This window comes from Atta colombica, unplaced genomic scaffold, assembly GCF_001594045.1.
Source record: "Atta colombica isolate Treedump-2 unplaced genomic scaffold, Acol1.0 scaffold88, whole genome shotgun sequence".
Taxonomy (NCBI): Eukaryota; Metazoa; Arthropoda; class Insecta; order Hymenoptera; family Formicidae; genus Atta; species Atta colombica.
The window spans coordinates 960,859-972,191 of NW_017259581.1; the positions used below are offsets into that span (position 1 = coordinate 960,859).

At 27.2% G+C, this 11,333-nt stretch overlaps 2 protein-coding genes across 6 annotated transcripts in view; one reads left to right on the plus strand and one right to left on the minus strand.

Moving 5' to 3' along the window:
• The window catches only part of LOC108693086 (transcription factor SPT20 homolog), a 10,599-nt gene extending 8,079 nt beyond the window's left edge, over positions 1-2,520 (plus strand). For all 4 annotated transcript variants that reach the window (XM_018201777.1, XM_018201781.1, XM_018201778.1 and 1 more), the window contains exons 15-21: positions 46-239; positions 317-457; positions 917-1,019; positions 1,339-1,412; positions 1,656-1,839; positions 1,943-2,109; positions 2,284-2,520. In XM_018201777.1, coding sequence (XP_018057266.1) covers positions 46-239; positions 317-457; positions 917-1,019; positions 1,339-1,412; positions 1,656-1,839; positions 1,943-2,109; positions 2,284-2,403 — 983 coding nt within the window. In that variant the 3' untranslated portion in view covers positions 2,404-2,520. The remainder of the gene's footprint in view (positions 1-45; positions 240-316; positions 458-916; positions 1,020-1,338; positions 1,413-1,655; positions 1,840-1,942; positions 2,110-2,283) is intronic.
• A 3,436-nt stretch (positions 2,521-5,956) lies between these two features.
• The window catches only part of LOC108693081 (patatin-like phospholipase domain-containing protein 3), a 20,523-nt gene continuing 15,146 nt past the window's right edge, over positions 5,957-11,333 (minus strand). Inside the window, exons 2-13 of one of the 2 annotated variants that reach the window (XM_018201768.1) lie at positions 10,573-10,685; positions 9,863-9,982; positions 9,446-9,634; positions 9,204-9,287; positions 8,951-9,127; positions 8,624-8,799; positions 7,704-7,814; positions 7,183-7,340; positions 6,923-7,010; positions 6,738-6,828; positions 6,445-6,640; positions 5,957-6,308 (exon numbers count right to left, since the gene is read on the minus strand). In XM_018201768.1, the coding sequence (XP_018057257.1) occupies positions 6,097-6,308; positions 6,445-6,640; positions 6,738-6,828; positions 6,923-7,010; positions 7,183-7,340; positions 7,704-7,814; positions 8,624-8,799; positions 8,951-9,127; positions 9,204-9,287; positions 9,446-9,634; positions 9,863-9,982; positions 10,573-10,685 (1,715 nt within the window). In that variant the 3' untranslated portion in view covers positions 5,957-6,096. The remainder of the gene's footprint in view (positions 6,309-6,444; positions 6,641-6,737; positions 6,829-6,922; positions 7,011-7,182; positions 7,341-7,703; positions 7,815-8,623; positions 8,800-8,950; positions 9,128-9,203; positions 9,288-9,445; positions 9,635-9,862; positions 9,983-10,572; positions 10,686-11,333) is intronic. The other variant, XM_018201769.1, reaches the window with a different exon arrangement.

Sequence of the window (11,333 nt, forward strand, 5' to 3'; positions counted from 1 at the left end):
GAGAGAGAGAGAGAGAGAGAAATATAATTTTCTTTATATGAACAGGCACGCCGTCGGCTGACAATCCAATACCCGGAATGAATTCAACTTCATCACTGCTTGAACGACTTACCGCTTCTTCCAATCAAAGTAGCCAACCAGCGAGTCCAATGACCAACCCGTCTCCAACTAACGTGAATCTACAAGGCGTGAACCTCACTAGTCTGCCGAATTCCATCAATGGTCTACAAAACGTTCAGGTTATTTAAAATAGTAGTTTATTTTTCTCATAGAAGTCAATACAGATTGAAATGAATTAATGTATTGTCCATTTCAGGTATCGTTCCCAGGCTTATCGCAACCTATTACGATGTCGTTGAATGTGTCTCCAACTACTGGTGGAACCGTCACACCTACTGGGGTTATTGTTTCTCTTCCTATATCGTCTGCCACAAATACTTGTACGACAGTATCAAGTGTTAGTATCCTGTTTATACAAGTAATTCTTTTAGTGCAAAACAGTTTAAAGTACAATTCTCTCCATGAATTAATAATAAATAAAATATTTTTTATATATGTATATATAAATTCTCATATATTAAAATGTTATTTGCATTGAAAGAGTTAATATCAATGTGTAAAATAGCAATCTTCCCTCATAGGATATGTAAAGAAAAAATAAAAGCATTTTTTAAATATAATCTGAATGCAAACTATCGATTGAGCATGCAAAGAACTTGATCGGTCCAGCCATTATTAAGATCCGATAATTTCGGTCTTCTGTAACTTCGCATAAAGGAATGCAGCCGGTCTCGCACTGTATGATGTTGCTGCGTTTGTCTTAGCGCCGAGACATTGCCGTGTCTCCAGATACATGTAACAAATAAATAAGTTTATAAGTAATTTATATCATCTAAACATTACACTATTTTTACAGATGGTAGCCGCAACTGTTGTTACAACAGCTATCGCTGGGAGTACGCCAACGGTAGTAATCGCTAATCCTGCCAATGTCAATGCGCACTTGTCTTTACCAATCGGTAATATATAATCATATCCCATCATGAATATTATTGATTGAATTGTATTTCTAAATTTATTCTTTCTTAAATATTTCATGCTAAATATTTACATTAAAAAAAAAGATATTTTACAAAATTTTTTACTTTATAATTTTATTTATAAAAAACATTGAAAACCTTATTGTTCATAAGAAACATTAATTAGAAACTTAAGATATGATTACATACGTATCTAATATATATATATATATATATATATCATTTTTGAGACATTTACTCTATTGTTATGTATACAATATTTTTAGATATTTAAAAATTGATCATATATATTTTTCAGCCCAATTAATACCATCTGGAGTGAAAGGATTGTCGCAGCAAAATAGGAGTAATAACGCAGTGGCTCTTGCACAGGTAATTTAATACTCTTAATATTTAATATTAATAAATTAATTTAATACTCTGAAACACTACAACTTTTTTACATTATTACATTATATAATAACGGCATATAATATTCTATAATATTAGAATATCTAGAATTAAGTAGAAAAGATAGAATTTTTATATTAATTATTAAAATATACAGTATAGCATCTTTTGCAAGAAATGCATTCATCAACACTAATTAATTTACGTAACATTATGTAATTTTAGGGAGGACAAGCAATCCAACTTATTGGATCTCAAAGACAACGATTTAATCATATGACTCGTCAAGTACAATCGAATCAAGTTAAATCGGCTGTCTTATCGAATCAATTGGTAACAGTTGCCAAAACTGTAACGGCCAGTCAGCTGATATTGTCTGGTAATAAACAAGTATTAACTCCTATAATGGGTAAGTCAATGCCAAATCTATATTCATATCCATTGCATGGAAATAATAGTATAAGCATAGTACTTTATGTCAACGATATCTATATAAATCTTCTACTTCGCAGCCGCGACGAAACCTGTGCTTATGGCGTCACAGACGACGCCTTCTTCCCAAGTAGTACCTGTTAATAAACAAACTCTATTGACAAAATCCTTGCATGCTAGGGCTTCTACCGGTCAATGCAGTCAACAGACACAAAGTCTCGGGGTGACTACTTTATCACAACAACAAGTATGTTTTAATTAAGAGATTACTAACTAAACTTTTTTTTAATATTGTTTTAATTTTTTTAATATTTTAATATTTAATAAACTTAATTTTAATATATCAAGTAATATTGTTTTATTCTAAATTAAAAGAATCAGTTTGCATAGGAACTAAGAAATGATTATTTTGATTTTACAGCTTCAGCAGTTACTAGCTGCACAGCATAAAGTTGCCGTCGCGACGGGAAGTTCTCAAAATAGGACGCAAATTGAAGCTCAGAGAAATTCTACGTCTGCCCCAGGGGAAGACCCCGCCTGAATATGTTCAAATAAATGATAACGATCATGTTACGTCGAAATAATTGAAGCCCGCCCCTGAAAGAAATGTAAAGAGGCATTTGTATATTACATCATGATTATCAATGAGATTGATTTAATTTTTGCATATGAAAATTGTATAATGAATTGCGTTTTTCTTTTAAGTCATTTATTTAATTACAAAGAAATTTTACTCTAGCAACAATATACAAAAATATTTTACCAAATCAGTATTACGTAATATTTATGATCATGTGCAATAAATGCGGTTCTCTCAAATATCTGCCTTAAAATGTTACTTTAGGGAAGGTTTCAATTATTGTACATATAACTTGTGTATATATATATATATACACACACAATACGATTTGTTTTATATTAAAAACATAATAAATATTCCAGTTTTTATTGATCTTCATCCCTTTTTTAGTACCAATAATAATTCTTGTATTCTTAATCTATTTTATGAGTACTGACAAGAACAATATCAAAACTTACAAGCCTATTTTATTTAATATTAAAATTTATTCCGTTACTTTCGAACTTTTTTCCAAAGAACTGTCATTTATGGTAACATTTATTTGTTCATTTTGATATGCCTGTATATACAGTTTTTATTTGTAATCGTAAAAAAGTATATATATGTTATACATACACAAAATATTTTTTTGGTATTTTTAACATATAAAATGTCAAAAAATATCCATACATAAAACTTTAAAAATTTAGCAAAATATGTAGATTGCATTTTTTTAACCTTATCATACAATGTTTATCGGATATCTACTATTCCATATAAATATAAAACCAAAACAAAATAAACAATCGCTAGCATTTAAAAAATACCAAAAAGATATTTTATTAATACTTATGAAATAGCATTAAAACTGTTTATAAAATGAATATTTTCTTATATTATTTCCTTTACAAGTCATTTGAAATTTATATCTAACAAAGTATTTTTTTTAATCAATCTATATTTTCGTTATTTTTTATATATATTATATAAACAGAATTAATCTGGTTGCTGACTTGAGTCATTCGTTAGCATTTATTCTACTTATCCTACTTTAAATAAAATAACACAACAATAAGCGTAACCATTCACATTGTAATAACACCACGTAAGATTTTTATATCAATATTTTATAAAAAGGAAGATTTGTCAAAGAGATTAACTTTTCTTTTATAATACTTCTTTAATGAATTATTCATAGATGTAACAAATAGAAAAACAGTTTATAACAAAATAAAAAATTTAACTCGTTAATATCAAAATCGCATATGTTTAAATACAAATATTTAAAATATTGTATTGTTTAAATCTACAATGAGTAAAAAAATTATTTGCACACCTATTTGGAATTTAATAGGAATATTTCACAGCAACTATTATTTATATTTTTTATATTCTCATTTTGTGAACAAAATTATCCCAAAGTATAAGCAAATTTTCTTTTACACGTTATACAATTCGGATCTTGTACAAAATAAAATATGTATATTCTCTAAAATAGATAATCATAAACTCAAATTTTAAACATATATAAAAAAAAATTATTAAATATTATTAAAAGCTAAACTGGTCATAATCAAAATAGTTATAAAATTATATTTCGCAATATATAATCTGTATAATCTATAATAATCAAACCTAGCTGTACGATCACAAAAGATTTGTTACGTTAAAAAAAAAAGATAATTAACGTTAGAAAGATGATGACAAATTATTCTATAATCTCTCTTAAATATTAAGATGTTCTTAAACTATTTATTCTAGTTTCACAACCTCCAGATTCGGCATGTTTCAACAACTTCTTAAACGATAACAAAATTATGTTAGAGGTAGTTACTATTGCATAATTATTTTTATTAAAATTTTTCAGAAAACGTTTGCAGATATTTATTATATAAAAGTTATAAGAGAGAATTAATGTGTATATAGGAGACAAAAGAATCTGAACAAAAGAATCTCTTATTCAATATATGCGTACGAATATATATAACGAGCGATAAATAATTATAATGAAAATAACTTATATTCTTATATCCATTGAAATTTTGGTCTCATTACTATTAACATATGTCTTATAATTAGTAAAAAAAGTCATAGAAAAATTCTAGAAAATTGTGATGAAGAGACTTTACAGTAACGGAAAAAGAAAATAATTATACGTTAGATTATATTGATTGACTACAAAAAATTACTTTTAAAGTTAAAATAATAATTATTAAAGTAAAAAAGTATTTAGGATAATATCTAAAATCATATATGTTTGAACATATACATTCTTTAAAGAAACAAATATTAAAAAGAACGAAAAGGACGTTATATCTTTTTTAAATGACAAGTTGTTTATTTAGAGAAAACTTATAGTTTGGAAACATGATCTCCGGACTCAAGTTTGTTCGTTCAATATACCCTCAAAATTAGCTGTAATTTTTTATATATAAGCAGAACATACCATGAGATTTTTTAAATTGTAGACTAATAATTAGAGAAACAGTTTTATATATATACCAGTTGTAAATAACTTAGGGATAATTTTTTTTATTCAAAAATAGAGTCACTATTTATAGTTAAAAAAATAATCATTTAATCTTTAATATATATATATATATCTATTCCAAATTCATAAAATATCATTTTCTTTTCTGAAGTTTAGTCTACGCATCGCCCTTTATTTTCAGTTATTTATTATTCATATTGCACTCGATATATTGCATCTCGATATTTTTCTTAAAAAAAAATTGGTTTTCTAGAGTGTCTTTCTAGAGTCAAAAATACCGATGAGTTTAGAATCCCATGTTCACCGATATATCAGTCTCTTTATGTGAGATAATGTACCAATTCACGCAAACATCGTTATTATCATTGATTTTCCAAATCCAGTAGATTTGGATTAAGAGTAGAATACTGTTGCACGTCATAAAGACGCTTAAGATGCATGTTGCATCATTTTGGCATGTATTCGATAATTGTGCTTGTGTATTCAATGTTTCATCTTAATTATATCTTGCAAGAACATACAAAAATATAGATGTTTTAATAGAGTCGCGGATAGTTAACTTCGAATATCATACATATAGAATACAGTAAAAGGCATTTATAGTGCTGTATATATAAATCTATGTACAAATCCATTATCTCTAAAAATTTTATTTGGTAATTACAATAACGATAAAATATTTCAGACTATAACGTTAAAGACGCTTTCAGATTAAAATTATACATTTAGATGTCTAGATGGAAAAGTAACAACAAAAAGTTTTGTAAAAGGTTTTTAAAATTTTTCAAAATCTTTGATTTATATTTTTACAAATATCTCACAAAATATTTGTGAAAATATAAATATACCATAAAGATACATATAATTAAACTCATCTTATAGAACATTTTAATTTAAATGTTAAATTATAGTTTTATTTGGTATATCATATAAGATAATCATGAAAACTAGATGACAATAATAAAAATCATGAATTGATTAATTTTTCCTTTTAAAATTACTGAACAATTTGTGTTACTTTTCGTACGTTTGAATAAATAAATACATTAAAATATTTCAATCTCATCATTTTATAAATTTTTTTATGGTTAATTAAATAGCGCATATATGTTCTTGCAAGCTATTATCTAATAAGACACATCTTTAATTATATATGGTAACAATAACAAGCTATTATCTTATTTCTATAGCAAGTTTGTGGATGGTTGATCTACTTCCGGCCGACTATCCGGAGATTTAAGTATTTCAGCTTGCTCTAGATTCTTTTCCACTTCCCATTCACTTTCTGGATCAGAGAATATATTCGCGCTATCCAGTATATCGTCTTCTACCGATAAATCCGACAAATTCTCCATGCTTCGTAGATTTTCGTCGGTATAAAGAGACTCTGTAGTTACTGCACATATTTTTTAAAATTTCAATTAAAAATTTATTTAGATTAACGATTAAAATTGGATAATTCAATTTAACATTAAAATATTGTCATAATCATGAATTGTTGATGTTTCTTATGAAAATAAAATGTCAATTACCGTCAAGTGTGTGCTGAGATAACCATGAAGGTTCATCCCATTCATCGAATTGGAGTTTTTTATTGGTCTCAACTTCATCTATGGAAAGCATGGTATGAGATTCTGATTCCGTTACATCGAAGATTTCTGTCACTTGCACTTTATTGTTATCATCCATGTAATAATATGCTATTACTGCCTCTTGATCCGAAGTTGCCTGGTAAAAATTATAAGATTCGATGTAAAAATTGATTTTAAAAATCTATTTAAACTATGTTTTAAACATAGTTTACACTATTATTCTTATTACTTACTTGGAGAATATTTTCGAAAGTATCGTCCACTGATGCAAAGTCGCTCATATTTATTACACAACTCGATTTTCTTGAATCTTTCCATTGCTCACTATAACAAAAAATGTTTTAAACAATAATGAACATTAATTCAAAAATTTGTTAAATGTAATTTTACAAAAGAACTATCTCCAAAAATTACTTACCATTCGTTGTATTGGAGAGTCAAATTCAGATTCTTTTGCTTTTTATATATAATGTCTGTTTCTTCTATAGCTTGCACATCGTACGTATCTGTAAACATTTGAAAATATAAGAATCCAAATGTCAAATATTTAGGCCATATTCTTTTCACATGTGTTATATTTATAAGGCAATTAGACAATAAAAAATGTTATTATAATTTAAAAATTTATTAATCAATTTAAAGATTCAGAAAACTTATTGATGGTCGGGATATACTCACTCGAATCATATTCCATAATGTTGAAATAACATTTGATTGTTTGAGGCAAAGGCTCGGCATAGATATTGATTTTTGGGAACATTATACTCAATTGCTCCAAGAAAAGTTTAGTTAATTCTATTAAATTATGTCGTAGTTTCGGGACACTCGTAATGAATCTGAAATAAGAAAAATATGCTTTTCATTAATTTCAAAGCAAATTATAAAATATTCCAAGCATTTAAGTATATTATTACAAGCAGACATCTGTCCGTCGATATATTTTCATTTATTACTTTTTTTTATCTTTTGCACCTTTAGAAAATATATAAATTCGCAACTAATATAAAAATTCGCGCGCATATTAGAGTACTTTCATAAAAGAAACTGATAAGGACTCAATATGTCAAAATATATTTACAATTGAAAATAAGACAATAAATGCTTTGATGCTTTGATTTTTGATAATTTCATAGATACACCTTAGGGTTTAGGGTATGACGAAATAAAGAAAGCATTACATCTGAAAATTTTATGCTTACCGAGAATGTGTTAAATGTTTATTGCGAGTAAGTGCCTGTTGCGGGATACGCAGAATATTTCCGACTACTTTGTATTCCAAGGTACGAGTTTCTATCTTGTTACCAATCAGACTACCAATGACATGCATGATGTTAAATACAATATCACAAGTGATAATTATGCATGAAATTGCATCAATTGACTAAATCTGTGATATGTATCAATGTTGACAATGTTGCGCATGCAATGCAGTGCAATAGAAAATAATAAAACAAAACTTAAGGTGAGATTCCTCTAAAGGATTACCTATTGCAATCTCTTAAACTTCAAAAAAATCTTCAAAAAATTTATAAAATATTCGAAATAATATAAAATAATGAAGCCAGCAATATTCAATTTAATTTTTATACAGATAATCACAATAGTGATTTATTCTCATATAAATTATAAATTTTTTCGTTCAGTTAAAATAAGATAAGGTTTTCAATCAATATGTCATCGAGAAATGTTTTTCAAAACGAAGCATAATAATTTTTATTCTAAAAATATTATAAATCTATACTTTATATAAAGAAATAGTAACTACAAAATTTCGAACACGAAAACAAATATATGTATATAAAATCTCAAATTTTTATATTTGTTTTTTTTTTTAACAAAAAATATTTGCTTTGAAAATCATCTTCTAGACAGAAATATTTTTTAATGATTGATCTGCAATATTTAATAATATTAAAAAATATTAATTTACGAAGTATATACATATATTTGCAGCATGCAACATCACCAATTAATGAAAATAAATTAATGAAAAGCATTGAATATGATATTTATTTTTAAATATATATGCGTGCATTTGTATAAAAAATCCTCCATTTCCTATATGAAGCATATATGTGATGCAGTATTTACATGCACATATATTTCAATAGCTACTTACTTTGTGATTGTAGCGTACATTACATCTGCCGGTAGCGTGCAAGGCAAACTCAATAACGACAGTAACTTCATGCTACGATGTTTGAATAACCAGTTAATAAGTCCCTTGTTGGCCGAATCTATAGCATCTTGAAATATTGTCATCACAGTCTCAGGCATATTAGCTACCAATGCTTCCTAAAAATGGAATGTCAAGAACATAAAAAAAATAAGAATAATTTAAGATTATTTAAGAAAATTAATTGAATTTTTTAATTAAACTTTAAAAGAGTGAAATATAAATATTATCAAATATATTATTGTTGAAAGTATTGTGAATCTCTTTCACCTGTCTGTGCATTTTACATTCCAAACATTCTGGATCATATTCCATACTATCGTCGATCGTTTCCTGAACTATGTATGTGGACTGAACCGCGAGACACCTCGTGCAGTTTAGTAGATTATTACGATGTAGAAATCGCAATGCATCGTCAAATCCTTGCTTACACATATTCGAGAGTATCTATAATTTAAAAGTATATTAAATTATGTTTATTTAATACAGTATCAAAAGACATAATTAATATTTTCATTTTTACCTCCGTTTTAGGCGGAAAGAGTATTTTCGTGAACCTGTACATATTTTGTCTGGAAAGTTCTATGCTTGTATTGGCGACATTGACCTGCAAGATACAAGGATATGTATAATTAATGATAATTATAAAATCTAATCAGGATTAACTAGGTGAACGTATGCTTAAATTAATTACATGTATTATCGAAGATATTTAAATTTTTTTAACAAGAAATTAGTTTATTAATACGCGCAATCAATACGTACGTGAAAAAGTTGAGATGAAATGTCCCTCGGACATATATCGCTTTCTCCGCAGAACGGACTAACGGTAATAGTATTTTCATCGAGCGTAGGAAGATTATCGCTAAAACCACCGTCCATGTATCTGATGCCGTGGAATCGTGGTGGCAGCAAACCAGAAAATAGTGGCACGAATGAAGAGGCTAATAGAGCCTGTAGACAACCGAAAACATAAAAGACTAAATAATTCCTCAAGGAAAAGAAAAATTGTTACAATTGGCATGAAAAAAGACTTTAAAATTTGTGCATACACGAAATTTTTCTGAAGAGATAGAAAATTATTTTTCAAGATATTTCCTGATATCCTGATCTTTCGTTTTACTAAAAATTTATCGCGAATAAATGTTTCACAATCTAACATACAATATATACTTTTCTTACCTGCATCAAATCATCCTTTGAGTTGAATTGAGAAACGATCACATTCTTACCGTCATAGACTCTCGTTAGAGAGATATGCAATTTTCCGTTAACACGAATATGTGCGTCATCTGGTAAAAACTGGAGTAAGAATAAGATAGTAAGAATAAAAATAAAAATAAAAATAAAAATAAATAAATGTAACATGCACCTCTATTATAAGTAATCTGAATTAGAGATTTATATAAATATAATAGCTCTATTGCTTGCACTTTTTGCACTCATTTTCAATATCTTAATTCACTTTCTTTCTTTTCAACGAATATACATTTGTTCAGTCAAAATTGCCAGAATGCGCAATTACTATTCTATCTAAATGAATTTAGATATGCAATTTAGATTTGCAGAGCTCGAAGCTTCGTTTTGCATACATTGTTTTACATTGTTGGATAATGCCAAAAATATCATTCATGTCAGGTAAAAAATTTTTTTTGCACGAATATTTAATACAAATATAAAAGTACATAAATATGTATAAACATATTTCATATATATAATTTATATTTATATGTGATTTTATATATGTCATGAATATTTATGCATATTTGTGTATGTTTATACATATTTATATATATTCATGCATGAAAAATTGTTTAGCGAGAAGTAGAACCAGACTGCCAGACGCAAATTCTAATATGGAATGTCATCATTCTTTATTCCACTCCACTCACCTTCCGCAAGCCATCCAGTAATATTTCTTGTATATTGAAAGATGGACTGAACGGTCCGAGCGTACGTTGTCGTGCTTCACGTGCCACACGTAATACGTTGCTCGTCATTTCGCCTAAAAAGAGAGAAAAAATAATCATGAATCAGAGCAAGACCAATCTGAGATTATTATTCGCGAATTTGCCACCGATACATCATTGGAATTCGATGAATCCATCCATTCATTTACGATACTTAATGGAGAGGCTGCATAAGTTATCGAGTGAAGCAAGTTCTCAAATAAGAATATTCGAAAGTATATAACAAAACCAAATGCAACAAAGTCCCGTTAATAATCATATTATCGCAATTTCACGCAACCAATTTCTTTAAGTAAAATTTATTTAATCAAATATATTAAAGGATTTACGGTTGATATAAATAATCAAATTCTATTTTAAGAGACCATTTTAACCGAAGAAATACAATCGCTTACAAATGTTTAAAAAAGATCATTTTAAAATTTATACAAAATTTATAATGTAAAAATATGTTATACGTCAAGTAATTTTAAAAAGATCCTAATAATTGTAAATGTACAAGAACAATCTTATAAATAATATTAAAATGATATGAATATGCCTTTTAATTTATGACATTTTAAGATAGTTTTAACTAAAGAATGAAATCTATGTATCATTCAAAGTTACAGATAATTAATATCATTTTTTAGAGATACAAATATATGTATAATTTGCAAATCTGTATGTGTATATATGTATAT